Genomic DNA, 17975 nt, shown 5'->3' on the forward strand with positions numbered 1-17975 from the left:
ATGGATGTACACAATACTTGATTAAGGCAGGACACATGGTTTATAGTGATGGACTTCACAGATGATTCTGAGAAGCAAGCCTTCTTTTTTTACTATTTCTTGGGAACTCTTTTTACTTTGATAGGAAACTCGGGACTGGTTGTGTTAGTCATGGGGAATTCAGGCCCCACAAGGCCATGGATTTCTGAGTGTGATGTCTTTCCTGAAGACATCTACTACTCTACAGTTCTAACCCCCAAAATGTTGTTCAAATTCTTGGAAGAAAATAAATTCCTTTCATTTCTTGAGCATGCAACAGATGCTTTTCTTTGTTACTTTAGGAACCAGAGAATGCTTTCTATTGGCTGCAATGGTCTATTATGCCATTTACAACTCACTTCTGTATGCAGTGAGCATGTCACACCACCCATTATCACTTCGCATGTTGATGGAGTTCTACACGGCACGACACAAACAGTAGACACATTCAGAAAAACTATTGTAGCTAGTTTTTGGGTGTGTTTTGTTCTTTGTATTTTGTGGGGTGTTTTGTTTTGTTTGAGACAGAGTCTCATTATATAGCCCTAGAAGGCCTGAAACTCACAGAAATCCATATGCCCCTGCCTTGTGAGTGTTGAGATTAAAGGCATGCATCACATCTGGCCCCTTTTATATTTTGATATTAGAGCTTAAACCCAGGACCTTGAACACACTTTGCCACTAAAGAACTTAGCTTCAAAATGAAGATTAAAAAGTTTTATTGCTATTTAATATATATGTGGGTATGTGTGTGCATGCACATGCAGGTGCCTAAAGCCAGATGGAGATGGAATTACATGTGGCTATGAACCACCTAATAGGTCCTGGGAACTGAACATAAGTGTCTGGGAAGAATAGCAAATACTCAATGACTGAGCCATCACTTCAGCCTCCAGATTTTTGTTTAAAAAGGAAATGTTTGGTTGTAGGCTATACTTATTGCCCAGACCTCTGCCCTCTCCCCCTCTCTATTTTTTTTTTGTTTTCTCAAGACAGAGTTTCTATGTAGCTCTAGCTATCCTGGAACTCGCTCTTATAGCCCAGGCTGGCCTCAAACTGACAGAGATCTGCCTGCCTCTGTCTCCTGAGTGCTGGGATTAAAGGCGTATGACATCACCACCTGACTGACCTCTGACATCTGAACAGTGTACTTAATAAGATATTTTAAAAAAGACAAAAAACAAAGGTGATCAGAGAACCTCACCATTGCAGAAGACAGCTGCACAAATGCAAAGCCTCTGTTCTGTTGTGTCTGTTTATCTTTTATGAGGCGAATGTTATTGACAGCTAAGGATGCATAGGGAGACAGTGCTGTCATGATGGAATCCACCACAGTGTGCGGAGCTATGTTCCGAAGAATAATTGCTGTTGGTGAATGAGAAAAATAACAATCAAGCATTCCCACCATCAATGCTTTCTAAAGGCAGGTTTAAAGGCAAAACTATACATTTTTGCAGGATTTTGATATATTTTTTAATCTGATAGGCTAAGAAAATTCTGGAGATCTATCTTCTGTAGGGCAAACTACAGCTGCAGGCGCTCATTTGAAACATGCAAGGGAACTGAGACTAAGAGAGGTCAATTTTTAACATGAAAACAAACCAAAGGATTGTTTGAACTTACTGTCACAGTAGTAATCCACAGACTGAACAGACTCTGTAGTTCCAGGGGGTACTTCCTGTTCAGAGTCTAGGAGCAAAGAAGACCCAAATGAACACAGACCAACCAACCAACCACTCCACTTCTTTCTCCTGATTGTAGTTTTTGGGAGCGTCAAACCAAGGTCTCTCGTGCATGGTTGGCAAGAGCTCTATCACTGAGATATTTGTACCTTCACTTCCCCCAAGCATTTTTTGTTTGTTCGTTTCAAATAAATTCAGATGATAAAAAAACGAAAAAGGACATGGTCTTACTACATAGCCCAGACAGGTTTTGAACTCTTGGCAATCCTGTATCAGCTTCCTAAGTGTGAGAATTACAGAATGAGCCACCTTCCTAGCTCCAATGTGTTTTTAACAAAGAAATACATTTTCACTTCTAACTTACTTTTGTATGAGACAGTTTCAAATAGTCAAGACTGGCAACAAACTTGCTATATAGTTGAGAATGACCTGGAACTCTCAATCATCCTGCCTTCACCTCCTGAGAGCCAACTGTTTTTATTTTAAGCATATCAAGGAGCCTTTTGCTTTGCTTTTTAATTTTTGAGGGTGTTTTTTTTCTTTGTGTGGTGTATGCACATACTCATTCATATTCGTGTAAGTACATTTAGTGGTAGAAGTCCATGTCTGGTGTCTCTATTACTTCTTACCTTGTTTTTTTGACAAGTTTTTCACTCACTTTGAGCCAATCCATTTGCAAGCTGGCCAGAGCACCAAAGATTGCCCTGTCATGCCTCTAGCACTACAATTACAAGTATATCTTCATGCCTCACCTACGTTTTTCTTTCTTCTTGTGTGAGTGTTAAGGATTTAAACTTAGATCCTCATGCTTGCACAGAAAAATACTTTACCTACTAAGCCTTCTCTCTGGTCTCTGTCTGCCACAATTTTTGATAGTTACTTTGTAACTTTGGTCAGCTTGAAACCTACTATCTAGCCCATGTTGGCCTTGAACTTTTATCCTTATCTCAGCACAGCTGTGAGCCACCATGCCATTTTTTTTTCTTGTAAGAAATCTTAGCCAGGCAGTGGTGGCGCATGCCTCTAATCCCAGCATTTAGGAGGCAATGACAGGTGGATCTCTGTGAGTTTGAGACCAGTCTGTTCTACAAAGCAAGTTCCAGGACAGCCAGAGCTACACAGAGAAACTCTGTCTCAAAAAACAAAAAAATCTGTGGCTATACTTGGACCTCACAATTTTGACATAGCTAATAAAGAATGCAAACACTGGACCTGTGCAAGGACAGCCTCACTACGGACTACACAAAAGTAGATGTAGCATGCACACCAGCTGAACAGACCAGGTAAACAGCCTTAATTTTGGAGAATTTCTGTTCTCTCACAATCATAATCAGCATCTACTTAGCCCAAGACAAAAGGATTTAATAAGTAAGTTCCTAGCTTAAATATCCTAAAAATCTATACTTTTCCTCAGGTTCATAGGAAGTTAAGTCAGGTTAATTGCATTTCCAAACAGCTGAATCCACGCTTACCAAATTTGTCTGCTCCACATCGGAAGCATTTTAGTCTTTTCCTGAAATTGTTAAGGCAGCACTGGAAAAAAAAAAAGTTTTATCTGTAATTATTTCTTACATTAGGCTAGGCTTTCTAGTCATCATGTTGGTTAGAGCAGTGAGGCCACAGGTAACTCAAGTAATACAAAAGCAAAAATTGCTATTATGTATAGACAAAAGGTCATAACCTAAAATTTTTATCATGTCACATCCTGTGAATTCTTCCACGAAAAACACATTGTATTTTGAGGTAGGATTCCACTGTCACCAAGATGAGGAGAGAAGTTTCTTACAGCAGCCACCAACAAAAGTCCTTCCTTATATTAAAACAGTATTACATGGACCGTCATATGTGTAAACAGGACCTTTCCCCTTCCAGCCTCATGCACAATGAATTATCTTAATACTCTTAAAATATTAAGACTTTCAACCACATTCAAAATTCAGCATTGGTGACAGGACCAATATTACTGTACACCAAAGTTCTCAAGGATTTTTGTTAACAAATCGTTGGTATGTAAAATTAAAAAAAGAAAAAAAAGAGAGAGTATGTAAAAAACTGAGACCTTCAGAATTCCATAAACAACAAAGTGAAACACATCTTAAAAAAAAAAAATCTTACTTGAAACTCTGGGTTAGAATCCTGGATCTCCATAGAATTCCAGGGATTCTGTCCTCTAATGTCAGCACAGAAGACCAAAGAAAAGTCAAGAAGCACAAAAAATGGACTTCTGATATAAGCTGGTGATTGTGCTAATTTTCTTGTTAAGAAATCAAACAAATGGACAAAGAGAAAAACTTAGTATTTATTTGGGAAGAGCACATGCTTACCTTGTTACAAAGCCAATCTTCAAACTTGGGTCTGGGATTGCTATAATGCATTGCAATGTGCTTTCCTTGAATCACCAATTTTTTCTGTAAAAAAAAAAAGGAAGTAATTAGTTATTCCCATTGTGAGGAATATGTGTCCATTTTCCCAGGGCAGAGCACACTTCGGAAAAATCAGTGCTCTGGAATTAAATGGACAACATACGGGGAAGACCAACCACCGCCACCTATACTCTGCCCATCCAATCCTTCAGATAGGCAGTAAGAGAATGGGATGCGGAGTAAAGGTAAACGGAGTCAGGGAGTGCTGAGAAAGCTGACATGCACCAGGCTGTGTCTCCAGCAGAGACAGAAGTCCTAACACTTAGCATTGACAGGCTGCCTGAGAGTGACAGTCTATTTCAAAAGCAGAAGACAGACCTCTTCCAGTTCTGAGACTGTCTCCTTTATTAGCCCTTAGCATGGTGTCCTTGGGCTTGGCGTCACTTTTTCCCAGTCCCCCATCTTTATGTAATGTAAATGCCTTTGTATTTTCCCTTCCCCAAAATTCTTGCTTCAGGATGTGTTCTTTTGGAGGGACAAACGGAGGGGATCTCAGTTTAAAAGGGAACTTGATCATAATTCCTTCTTAGTAAGGACTATTCTGAATGCTACCAACTCTAAAACAGCTTAAATGAGGTTCTCTTGCCAAATGTGATCGTGTCATGTCCTAGGTGACAGGTGTGTTTTTCTCTAAAATGGATTGTACTCTTTTCAGGATGAGTAACCAGGAGGCCAATGAAGTTTCTTCAGGGGGGTAGGAAAGTTCATAAAGTGTATATACCACCTTATCATTTAGTCAACCAAGTGAGTAAAAGGGACTTTACTTTGAAAGGTCAAAACTCTGAGCTGAAACAATCTAGCCAAGAGCATCCCTAGTACCTGCCCCCAAAGAGCCTTCATTAAACAGGAGCATCTTTGTTCTTTTCTCAGGGTGGGGATGGTGGTTGTAGTAGTTGTCTAACACTATCAGAACAGACTTAAATAAGACATTCAGATTTGTCTTTTTGAGACAGGGTCTCACTATGTTGTTCTGGCTGGCTTGGAACTTACAGAGATCTGCCTGCCTCTGCCACTGGAGTTCTGGGATTAAAGGCATGTGCCAACATACCCAGCTCAGATTTTTAAAAGGAGTCTAACCCTTTTACAAATAACTACTTTTGGGCAATTTGGCTCTCACAAATCATGCTATGAATTTTGTCTCTGTAACATCTAAAGGCAAAATTGCATGTCTGGCCAAGATGAAAAGAGTTGAAAGGCCATCTATGCACTATGATGTACAGAAGCAAATATAAGATGTAAACATATCCCACTAGGAGGGATGTGTGTTGGGAGAGACTTCAGTCTACCACTGGGTTCCTAATCCTACTGGCCTTTTATTTCTGGAGTGAATTTGAATTATAAGAAAATATTACATATTAACAAAGCTTTGTATACATTAAAATTGCAAAGACTTTCAAATGTCTTATAGGTTTTAATTTCTTAATTTCTTGTTCATTCTGACACACCTACTGTATCAAAAGCGGCTGTCCAGAGAATGGACTTACACAGGAAGTTTTATGGTGTACATTCCAGATTTACTAGGATGGTATGCATGGTAAGAAATGCATGAAGTTCTACTTTAAAAGACATGATTGTGATGTTACTTTACTTATTTGTTTGTTTTGCTTTTTTTCCCCCAGACAGGGTCTCACTAGGTAGCACTCAGTGTTCTGGAACTCACTCTGTAGACCAGGCTGGTCTGGAACTTAAGAGAGATCCACTTGCCTCTGCTGGGATTAAAGGTGTGTGCCAACACAGCCCAGCTTGATTTTTTTTATTTTTATTTTAAAGAGTCTCCCTCTGTAGCCCAGGCGGGCCTTGAACTCATGGCTATCATCCTACCTCACTCTCCTGAATCTGAGATTACAAGAGTGAGTAACCATACTTGATAGGTTGTAATTTCTGGGTTAAGAAACTAAAAGTATATTTTTATTATACTTTTTTGAGATAGTGCATTAAGATTATAGTCTTATGCTACCAAGTCTGACAAGAAACAGTGTCTTTAAAACAAATTAGTCAAAGCAATACCCTTACCTTAAAGTAAGTCTTGCTATAAATGGTTATATTAACCAATCATTTAACATAACTCTTATTCTTGTGTGACTCAATTAAGTCAAGCAACTATCTACTATGCACTTGCTTAAAGGTAATCAATATATTGTGCTTTGGGGATCTTGCAAAAAAATTTCATTTTTATGACAAACATTGAACATCATCTTGACATACTATAGAATATTTAAGTTTAGAACACTTCAGTTAAGGCTACAATAAATGGTTTATTTTGAACAGATTACAAGAGGCATTCTCAGGGAGATTAGAATTTTAATGCCACTATGTCTAGGCTAGACAGCAGCGGGACACTGAGTCCATGCCAATCTTATTAGACCTTAACAGTCTTGGAAGATCCATCTGAGAAGCTACACCTCTAGTTGGCATTATGATCTCCAAGCAAAAACAAGGAATTACTTGTAAAAGTGCCTGTTACAGACTTCTATTACATTCTGTTCACTGTTAAATGGAGAGTTTGATAGTTTAAATTCTCTCAATGGATACAATGAACAGGAATATAATCAGGGAGGAAAAGGGGGAACATTAGGTATTTTATTGACTACCACACAGATTTTTAGTAGGTAAAGTTCTTTTAGGTAGCCACATTTAATGGCAGAACAAATTCTGCAACACTGTTCTTGGTACTGTATTTACTCTAGTAATGTCAATTTTAATATACACAAAGCTTTCGTTGTTGTTGTTGTTGTTGTTAAAAAATATTAAAGTCACTCCTTTGGAACAAACCACTCCTTCAACCTTTTTTTTTAATTGTACAGACTTGTTCCATTTTCATGAATATCTAGACTTGGTGAGTGAAGCAACCTGATTGGCTTCCATCCAGCTGGTAGCATCTTGCAAGTGATAAAACTCCACGAAGGCGAAACCACGGCTTACACCTAGAGACAGCATTCAGATATAGACGGGATACTCGTGTTAGTCAGTTCCTTTATAACAGGTGAATCTCTCTCCCACTGCTTCAACACTGCGTGACAAAGCCAATTGGGAAGCAGCTTTACAAATGTGACTTGACTTGGGGATCTTCTTGATACTTTGCCATGGCAAGGAACAGCCGCCTGAATTAAATGCCACTTGATTTGATTCCACCTTAAAGTAACCATGCAACCGACTACGAACAGTCAAACAAGGAGTTTATAAATCACTACTTACCGAAGGAAAAGAAAACCCCTAAAAGCAAAGTTTTAAAAACGTTCCTCGGATGCTAGCATCATTTTCAAAGTCATATTCCTTAGCCATGGCAAACCTTTCATTCTGAATTCATGTGTTTGAAGATTGGGGTTTATCAGGATGTTCTTTAGGGACTGAAGTGGGAATGGGGAAGAGAACTATATCAGGCAGGAACTAAGCAAGCTCTCACCTGTTTTCCTCTTCATCAACCTCACATCTGCAGGCTGAGGGCCTTCAAAGGACTCCATCATTTCTCGAATCTGTACAAGGTTTTACAGTTAGTTTAAGCTACAGCCATAATGAAAGTTTAAGGACTGGGATTTTATCAACTGTTTAATTAGTCAAGTTTTTCACTTATACCAACAAAACACATTTATCTTAAAAGTCAAAGACTGTTTTAATGAAAATAAACATAATAACCTTGTTAAATGCTGCATAGATACTTCCTTCCCTTCAGTGCAATTATCTGTTATTGAGGCACATAGGGAGGCAGAGATAGCTGCATAATAGAGAGACCTCGCCTAAACAAACAAACAAAACAGGGTGAGCAAGCAAGCCCAGGCTACATAGAAAGACCTTGAAACAAAAAGGAGCGGGGAGGCACATGTTAAACAGAATGTTTTATTTCATTCAGTAGATTGAATCCTACCTTAAAGTATACAAAAAAGGAGAGGGACGGAGGTAGGGGTAGAGACAAGACAGACACAGAAACACTGTGTTCCAAGCCTACTCTAACACCCCTAATACTTCCAATTCAATCCTTTCCTGGCCTGTTGAGTTAGTCAATAAAGGAATATACAGATTCCTCCCCCCCCCCCCCCCCCCCGAAAGGGGTTTTTCTGTGTAACAGCTCTGGCTGTCCTCGAACTCAGAGATCCACCTGCCTCTGCCTCTCAGTGCTGGGATTAAAGGTGTGCACAAGCACCACCCGGCTCAGATTCACTTTCTAGCCCGGACTTGGTTACAAGTTTGGCATGGCCAATATCAGCTTGTTAATAAACAAAGGCTACTGAGGTTTTCTCTATCATTTATCGAAAAAAAAGAAAAAGAAAAAGAAAAAGAAAAAAATTATGGGCAAAGGTTGATCCAAGACTCACATACTGATCCCTGCAAGCTGTCTTCTGACCTTCACATATGTGTGTTCCCCCAAATAATAAACTCTACTTCATTTGAGACAGTGTGGCATGTAGTCTAGGCTGACCTTAACTTGATTCTTCTGCCCCTATCTTCCAAATGCTGAGACAGAACTCTGATCTTCATGTATGCTAGGCAAGCACTCTAAAAACTTAGCTACATTCCTAGCCCAGAAATCCTACTTTGAAAATCAAACTTCTTATGCAAGTTTTACTAGTTTCTCTAAAGATTAAAACACACAGAATCATAATCTTGTCTCCTTATTAACATGACAGCCTCCAAAAGTAAGCTACAGGATTGTTTCCTTTATGTTGTCTACTTCTGTGGATTTCCAAGGCCATACAACCCACTTAATCAATAAGCTTTCCCGAATCATTCTGGAAGATTTCTTACACTCCTTACTTAATAGCTGCAACTGCCCAAGCACAATTCACCTCAGTTCCCTCATCATCCCAACATGTGCATTATGAGTTACCCACAAACTGTGTGTGTGTGTGGGGTGGTGGTGGTGGTGTATTTACATCGTATACACAATGTAAGTGTGCGCACGTGGAGGACAAACCAGGATATCACATGTCTTCTATCACTGTTCACCTTCTTGAGACAGGGTCTCTCACTAAACCAGAAGCTTGCCTTTTTAGCTAGACTAGCTGGCAAACTGGCTAATGAACGGTTGGGATCCACTTGTCTCTACACTTCAGTGTTGGGGATGACCTAATATGCAGTCAGCACCTATTATGTGGGTGCTGGGGACCTGAACTCGGGGCCTAGTGCTTGCAGACCAAGCACTCATACTACAGAGCCATCTCCCGAGCCTCTGTAACTTTCTTGTATAGTTGGCTAGGTTTTCTTTCTTGCTTTAATTATTTTTTTAATGATTTATTTATTTTTATTTTCTGTGCATTGGGGTTTTGTCTGCATGTATGCCTGTGTGAGGGTGTCAAATCTGCTGGAGTTACAGGCAGTTGTGAGCTGCCACATAGGTGCTCGGAATTGAACCTGGTTTTGTGTGGTACACACCTTTAACTCCAACATTTGGGAGGTAGACAGAGGCAGGAGTTCAAGGTCCACATGGCCTACATAGTGAGCTCCACGACAGTCAAGACTACAGAGACCAGCCACCCTCTTTCAAACAAAAAAGTTCCATACAAAACCATATATAAACAAACAAACAAACAAACAAAGGTCTTGCTATATAGCCCAGATTGGCTTTGATCTCAGTTCAAGCAACCCTCCTGCCTCAGCCTCCTTAGCAGCTGGGATTATAGGCATATGCTATTGTATCTAGGTATCTAACCAACTACAACCATCATATGCTGTCTTGGCTATGCATTCATGTTCTTTCAAGGGATGGTAGTGGCTTTGCACCATGGTGACATCTAACACAGTACATACAGTATAGTAGACATGTAGAGGATCACAAATAATGAAATAACTCACTATTAACTTCAACAACCTATCTTACATTTACTACAATAGTTACTTCCAGTTTAAAAATCTACTATATCGCCGGGCGGTGGTGGCGGCGCATGCCTTTAATCCCAGCACTCAGGAGGCAGAGTCAGGCGGATCTCTGGGAGTTCGAGGCCAGCCTGGGCTACCAAGTGAGTTCCAGGAGAGGTGCAAAGCTACACAGAGAAACCCTGTCTCGAAAAACCAAAAAAAAAAAAAAAAATCTACTGTATCAGGCAGGGCAGTGGTAGTGCACAATTTTAATCCCAGCACTCAGGGGGCAGAGGCCAGTGATCTTAGTGAATGAGGCCAGCCAGGGCTACACAGAGAAACCCTGTCTCAAAAAACCAACTAACCAACCAAACAAAGCCAAGTAAGCCAAGGAACACAGGTTTCTCAGAGATTTCAAATGGAAAAATGTAACAAGTTATTAATATATATAAATATGCACATGTTGGGATGATGAGGGAACTGAGGTGAATTGTGCTTGGGCAGTTGCAGCTATTAAGTTATAACAAGATAACTTCTGAGAAAACATACATAGGCAGGTCAGGGAGCACATGTCCTTAATCATAAGGGGCAGAGGCAGGAGGATCTCTTTGAATTCCAGACCAGCCAGGTCTACATGATAAAACAATCTCAAAAAAGAAAAAAAGAGATAAAACATTTATTTCATTTATCTGTTCAAAATAAAAGCCAGCCAGATTATTAATAATGTTAATTTTTTTGTTTTCTTTTGTGGTAGTGCTAGAACCCAATCCTTGGGTTCTTTAAGGATCTTATTATTTACCTCAGGCTGGCCTGAATTACTGATCTTTCTGCCTCAGTCTCCTGAGTGCTTAGATTACAGATACATACATAGCATTAGACTGGGCACTAAAAATTAACCTTTTCTTAAAAAAAAAAAAAAAAATTAAAATTTTATGCACATAGGTATTTTGCCTGCATGTATCTCTATGCTCCATATTAGTGCCTCATTCCCTTGGAGGTCAGAAGAAGGCATCAGATATCCTAGAACTGGAGTTACATAAAGCTGTGAGCCATCATAAGGATGCTGGGAATTGAACTCAGGTACTCTGGAAGAGCAGTCAGTGCTCTTAATTGCTGAACCATCTTTTCAGCCCCTTAAATAAATATAGTTTGTTAAGGGGGTGGGAGGAGGCACTTGAAGGGTGAAGTGACCTACTGAGCTGGGAAAGACCAATGCTAAAAACAAAAGTAAATTTATATGACTATGTACTCCTAGCTGGCACAGAACTTACTACATAGATCACAATGGCACCTCAGGGAGATCTCTGGCTTTTACCTCCTCTTCAGTGCTGAGATTACAGGTGAGTTGTCATGCCCAGCTTTGAAATTTTGTTTTGTTTTTTTTTGGAAACAGGGTTTATCTACATAGCCCTGGCTATGTCCTGGAACTCTCTCTGTATACCAGGCTGACCTTGAAGTCAGGGATCTGCCTGCTCCAACTTCTGAGTGCTGGGGTTAAAGGTGTGTACAACCACTGCCCAAGCAAGCTTTGAAACTTTGAAAGCATGAATTAGTTTTACCTTCTAAGAGCTAATGAACAAACAAGGCTTATACTTGGAAACTTTAGAAAGTTCTACATTGAACTTCAAAGGTTAGATATAAATGGTACTTTACTTTGGTCTATCACCAAAGAAAGAAATCTATTTCACTAAGTGACATAACAGTCTAAGACAGCACCACGAGACAACGAGTAAGTTTGTCATGCCTACTGAAATGTTAGAAGTACTGTTTCTCTTACATCGCTCTCTGTGATGGTGATAGGAAGGCCACGTAGCATGATGGTCTTGCTTTCTCTTTCATCACTGATGTCATGTCTATAATCATGCTCTCCATAGTCACCATCTGAATGGTAGCCATCTTCAGACCGGTCACTGTTCCTTCTTTCACGCTCTCTCTGGTCCAAAGAAAATAAAAATATAATTAAACTCATCCTATACTTTGATCTATACTCTATGTGTACCATGTGCACACCTAGTACCCACAGAGTCCAGAAGATGGTGCCAGATACCTTGGAACTGGAGCTAAAGGCAGTTGTAAGCCACCCTGTGGGTGTTAGAAACCAAGCCTGGGTCCTCTGCAAGAATAGCAAATGCTTTAACTGCTGAGCCATCTTTCTAGCTCCCAATGCAGTTTTTCTTAAAATGACATTCACTTAATTAAGAAGAATGGTTTAATAACTCACTATATAAAATATACTAATACCTAAGAATGTCTTGTTATAGTATAAAGATTATCATATATGCAGAGAAAGTGGGAAAGTTATGTAAGTTATACAGGCAGCATAATTATTTCCAAATATAGATATGAACAAATATGAAAAAAAAAAAAGTATTTAAGGTGACTCAAATTACTACTTAAATATTCTGAGGCATAGGATAGTGTATTATTAGAATATTTTATCTTAAAAACAAGACAAAACAAAACACAAAACTAATATGGGGAACCAAATCCATGGCCTTGAAAATGCTAAGCAAATGTTCTATCCCTGAGCTACATTACATGCCCACCTTCTACTTTATCTTTAAAATGTGAACAACATATCACAGGGCAGAATGGCCCATGCCTTTAATCCCAGCACATGGAAGGCAGAGACAGGATCTCTGTGAGTTTCACGCTAGCAGGGTCTACAAAGTGTGTTACAGGGTAGTAGAGATACATAGTAAGACCATGTCTAGGGTTGGAGGGTAACAACACTACCTTTTTTTTTTTAATTAAAAATTTTCATTTATTTTATATTTCAACCATAATTTCTCCCTCCCCTCGCCCTTTATTCCCCTATACAACACGTATCTTATAAGGTTGTACTGGGATGCAAAGAAGTTCACGAAGTTCAAGTATTCAACTTGAACCATGGCGAACCTAACACAAACTTTGGCTATTACTACCTATACAAGAAGATTGGCCATATAATTTTAATTCTAATTTTAATCAACAATTGCTATTACTCACCTCTGGACTATCATAGTCTCGATAGTCATCATATCTATCACCTCTCCGATCATCACTTGATCTTTTATAATCTGAGTCCCTCCTCCTGCTTCTAGATTCACGTTCATCCCGGTCATCTCTGTCTATAATGGAACCATATCTTCCACTACGTTCTGTTCTACTCACTCTGCAAAGAAAAATAATGTTCATTTAACCTTAAGTATATCATTTTGTACATTCAGAAAAAGAATCGTCCCACATATTAGTTTATAAGGTACATCCAAATAGTTTAATGTATCCCTTAAAATGTACCACCAATCTCTGGTTTACAGAGATAACTTCTGAGAAAACATACATAGGCAGGTCAGGGAGCACATGTCCTTAATCATAAGGGGCAGAGGCAGGAGGATCTCTTTGAATTCCAGACCAGCCAGGTCTACATGATAAAACAATCTCAAAAAAGAAAAAAAGAGATAAAACATCTATATCCCTATATATAATTGATACTAAATCAGAAAATATAACTATCAGATGTTTGGGTTAAAATTTTTGAGAAGGAAACATTCTCAAAAAGTGAACTCCACCACTCCTCAATATCAAAGAATATATCTTAGCTCATGTACTCTCAAGGGTACTATACATACCAGAAATGGACCAATACTCTAAATGACCTAAGTCTTCCCTCCAATCCCCACCACACAAGCCTTTAACCAAGTATTTCATTTGTACACATAAGGGGATGAATACATCAAACCAACAGCCACAGAAAACTATTTCCTATAACTTTTACTACTGGCAGCAAAAAGGGTAACCTCCCCCTCCCCGAGACAGAGCTCTGTGTAGCTTTGGCTGTCCTGGAACTAGCTCTGTAGACCACGTTGGCTTCGAACTCAGAGATCCATCTGTCTCTACTGGGATCACCGCCCAGTAAAAGGGTAAACAGTTTAATTACACACATTAGAACAATAGACTGCTGTCACAGGACAAAAATAAGTCTCTCTAGGATGTCAGTTTTTCATCTATCACAGGGACTGGCCTCAATATTGAGAGGAAGTAAAGGCTATGTTAAATCAACTGACTTGACATGGCATGTCCACAGCTGTCGAGGCAGTGAAACGCTTTCATCTTTGTTTAATGTATTTGGTCCTACTTGGGATGGATCCTAGTGCTTCATATGCTATGAGCTATGTCCCAGCCCTCAAATGTTCTCATCTTAATCCTCTAGCCTTTTCCTTTCTCTCTTGATATAACATGTGAACCCAGGCTTCTCAACTCTTTAAGTCTTGCATTGTATCCTTAGGGAATAACAAAGAGTGGCATTCACTCACTGCTTGTCAAGCAGGCTTTGAATAGCTCCTGTCCACGGTTGGAACTTCCCATAGCCTACTCCATACTGCTCTCCTTAACCTAATTTTTACTTAGCCTTCAGATTTCACCTCAGAGAATACTTTCTCCAAGAAGCTTTCCTGGCTGTGTACAAGAAAAAAACACGTAGCCGGGTGGTAAGGGTGGTGGTGGTGGTGGTGGTGGTGATGCAGCACACCTTTAAACCCAGCAATCAGGAGGCTGAGCCAGGCAGATCTCTGTGAGTTCAAGGCCAGCCTGGTCTACAGAGTGGGACCCAGGACAGGCACCAAAACTACACAGAGAAACCCTATCTGGAAAAACAAAAACAAATTGTTTGGTAAATAAACAACTTATTATTCTTTTTTTTTTGAGGCAGGGTTATTATTATTATATATTACGGGTTTTTTTTGTTTGTTTTTGCTTTTTGAGGCAGGCTTTCTTTATGTAGTCCTTGCCTGTCTTAAATTCAGTCTGCCTCTGCTGGGATTAAAGGCGTTTGCCACCATCACACAAGGATATCTAAACAAACAAATAGTTCAGTCCCCACTAAAATACTGAGATCAAAGGCATAGAATGGCCTGGCGGTGGTGGCGCACGCCTTTAATCCCAGCACTCTGGAGGCAGAGGCAGACGGATCTACGTGAGTTCGAGAAACCCTGTCTCGAAAAACCTAAAAAATTAAAAAATTTTAAAAAAGGCATAGAATGTATTAAAAGACTCACCTTTTGTCTGAACCCATTGTCTCACTGAAGATCTAGCTCGAGGCTCCAAAAGGTTCAATTTTTTTTTTCCCCTAGGAGAAAAAAAGATTGTTGCAAATTTCAGAGATCACTTAATTCAAGTGCCCTACAAACAGGGATACAACTGTTGGTGGCTAGGATTCCACCAATCCTTAACTTGGCTAAGGTGGGGGGAAGAGGAGGACTAACTGTCAACATTAAATCATGCTTTGTTAAGAAACAGGAAAATAAAGGATACTTTAAAATACTAAGACTAACACATTCAATAAGAAACTCAAGAAAGGTGAAGGCAGAAGACACGTTGGATACTCCTTCTACTATTACAAAGCAAAAAGCTCCTTGTTTTCATTATCAAAGCAACTTCAAGAGATGGTTGATGGTTAAAACATTCATCCAAGTGTCTTCATTAATATAAAATTCAACACTAAAATCGAGAAACACTAGATTCAAAATTTTCTGCCAATTAACTTTAAAGCCTTAGAAGGTGGAATACTGATGTGAATGAAATGTACATGTATACCATAACGCGTGATCTATTTCGGTAAGGCAAGACCTTGACTCCGCTTAACAGCTTTGTATCAATAACGCCTACGTCTTGGACCAGTCCTGATCCACACAGGCCACCGAGTCACCAACAGCCTGTCCCCTGCCCATGAACCGTAATAAAATATCACACAGGTGTACTCTTCGATACCTGTGATGTTCCACTAGCTAGTTACAGCTATTTCTAGCATCTGGTATAAAGGAGGCGTTCAACGAATATTCGTTGACTTAATAAACGAAAGCTTTATCTAGGGCTTCAAGTTCCGGGGTCGAATGGCTACGGCTGTCCCTTGTTTCCCGGGAGGTGCCCGCACCCTCCTCCGGTGGGGTGTCGTAGCCGAGATGGCGGCGCTAAGGCCTAAGCTACTGAGCCCGGCATTCAGTCTCTTTCCCACCTTACAAACGTCCCTCCCCGCCTCTGAGGAGTTCCCAGTCCTCAGATCACCAACACCAAACCACCTTTCCGAGAGTGAGATTCACTTGCAGGCGCTCCACCACTCCGCTGAACAGGGAATTCGGGACAACGTCCCAGGAAGAGACAAGCAACTCGAAAGAGGCGAGCCGAGAACAGAGTTAGGGGCGATCTAAGAAAGCTGGTGGAGCCAGAGGTGAGGAGGGGAGCGGCCCTCAAAAGCTCGCTTAGTTGAGTCCCTTCAAAGACGCGGTTGAGCGGTCACCTCTGACGACTGACAGGGAGACTCAAGGGACAGCACCAACGGCAAAAATCACTGGGACGTAATGGACGGCCGCCGCACTCACCCCCCAAGAGGGAACGAAGCAGAAGCAGGAGCGGCTCTACGTCCCAGAACCTCCTACAGGGTTCGGCCGCTCCACAAAATGGCGTCTCCACCGACGGTCTTCTCCTACCCACAGTACCTCGCGCCTGGACCCACCCCCCCCACCCGCCTCTTCAGAGGCATCCAATCAGCGAAGGCGCCTGTCTGCGCGAGGGCTGCCGGGAAGTGTGGTCTCCCAGGCAGCCTGTCACTCGACTCTGTGTTAATTATTTCGCGTATTTCATCTTCTCCATGACAAAGCTGCCATTCAGCCTCTGAGGACCCGGATGTGAACTCTACAAGCACCCCACACACTGGAAAACATATAATACCGCTTTTAGAGAAGGAATGCTACTGATTACTTTCCTGGAGGCTAGGTTAGATTTTTGTGCGGGGGTGGGGGGTATCTTCACAAACATCCTTTTAATTTTGTAAAACCTGTGAGATGGTATTAAACTGATTTTTTTTTTTTTCACATAAGGAACTTGAGTTTTATGGAAACCGGGGAAATTCTTGTAAGCAAATCTTGATAGTATCATTCCATTCTCTAAAACAAGGTCCCGAATTGGGTGTGGTGGCACATGCCTTTTAGTCCTAGTGCTCTGAGGCATAGGCAAGTAGATCCCTGGATTCAAGGTCAGCCTGGTCTACAGAGGGAGTTCTAGGAAAGCTAGGGATGGCTACAAAGAGAAACGCTGTCTCAAAAAAAAAAAAAAAAAAGAAAAAAGAAAAGAAAAGAAAAAGCATATGCGTGTGAGTGTGTATATTTGTTGTTGTGTTAAAACTTGAACCCAGGGACTTTTTGTTTTTTGAAATGAGACAGGGTTTCTCTGTGTAGTCCTGGCTGTCCTGGAACTCACTCTGTAAACCAGGTTGGCCTCAAACTCAAGAGATCTACCTGCCTCTGCCTACTGAGTGCTGGGATTAAAAGCATGTGCTACTACTGCCACTGCCTGCCAAACCCAGGGCCTTTTGAATGCTTAAGTGCTATCATTGAGCTACATCCACAACCATGCTCAATTAAGCTTGAGTTAAAGCTGGATGTGGTGGTGCACACTTTTGATCCTAGCACTTGGGAGGCAGAGGCCAGCCTGGTCGACAAAAAAGGTTCCAGGACTGTCAGGGCTGTTACATAGAGAAACCCTACATGGAAAAATAAAACCAACCAACCAACCAACCAACGAAAATTTATGAGTTAAACATAGATCAAATCATTGCAATTCCTACCATGAATGATGCAAGATGTCACCCACTGGGTTTATTGGTCACTACCACTGATCTGCCTAACACCTGCCTTTTAGTCCTAGTACTCTGAGGCACAGGCAAGCAGATCCCTGGTACTTTAATATTTATTTAGAGACAGGGTCTTCTGTTGCCCAGTCTTGAACTCACTATGGAACTAAGGATGACCTTGAGCTCTCTAATCCTCTTGCCTCTACTTCCCAAGTGCTGGGACTATATGCTTGCACCACCAAGCCTGGTCTAATCAACAAGTTTTGTTTTTAAGACATTTTAATTTTGAGGTGCGGGGGCTGGAAAGATGGCATGCTGGTTGAGAGAACTGGATGCTCTTCTAGAGATTTACTATGTATACAGTCTTCTGCCCAGAAAATGGCACCAGATTTCATTATTAGACGGTTGTGAGCCACCATATGATAGCTGGGAATTGAACTCAGGTCCTCTTGAAGA

The 17975-nt window shown here is 40.6% G+C and overlaps 1 protein-coding gene across 2 annotated transcripts in view; it reads right to left on the reverse strand.

Moving 5' to 3' along the window:
- Rbm5 (RNA binding motif protein 5) overlaps positions 1 to 16392 on the reverse strand; it is a 31322-nt gene extending 14930 nt beyond the window's left edge. The window contains exons 1-10 of one of the 2 annotated variants that reach the window (XM_052720245.1): positions 16270 to 16392; positions 14950 to 15020; positions 12902 to 13067; positions 11691 to 11846; positions 7527 to 7596; positions 6974 to 7047; positions 4025 to 4108; positions 3173 to 3233; positions 1642 to 1707; positions 1223 to 1383 (exon numbers count right to left, since the gene is read on the reverse strand). In XM_052720245.1, the coding sequence (XP_052576205.1) occupies positions 1223 to 1383; positions 1642 to 1707; positions 3173 to 3233; positions 4025 to 4108; positions 6974 to 7047; positions 7527 to 7596; positions 11691 to 11846; positions 12902 to 13067; positions 14950 to 14966 (855 nt within the window). In that variant the 5' untranslated portion in view covers positions 14967 to 15020; positions 16270 to 16392. The other variant, XM_052720253.1, reaches the window with a different exon arrangement.
- Between the last annotated feature and the right edge of the window lie 1583 nt (positions 16393 to 17975).

The sequence above is a fragment of the Peromyscus californicus genome, unplaced genomic scaffold, assembly GCF_007827085.1.
Source record: "Peromyscus californicus insignis strain IS unplaced genomic scaffold, ASM782708v3 Scaffold_11__1_contigs__length_118956290, whole genome shotgun sequence".
In the NCBI taxonomy this organism is placed as follows: domain Eukaryota; kingdom Metazoa; phylum Chordata; class Mammalia; order Rodentia; family Cricetidae; genus Peromyscus; species Peromyscus californicus.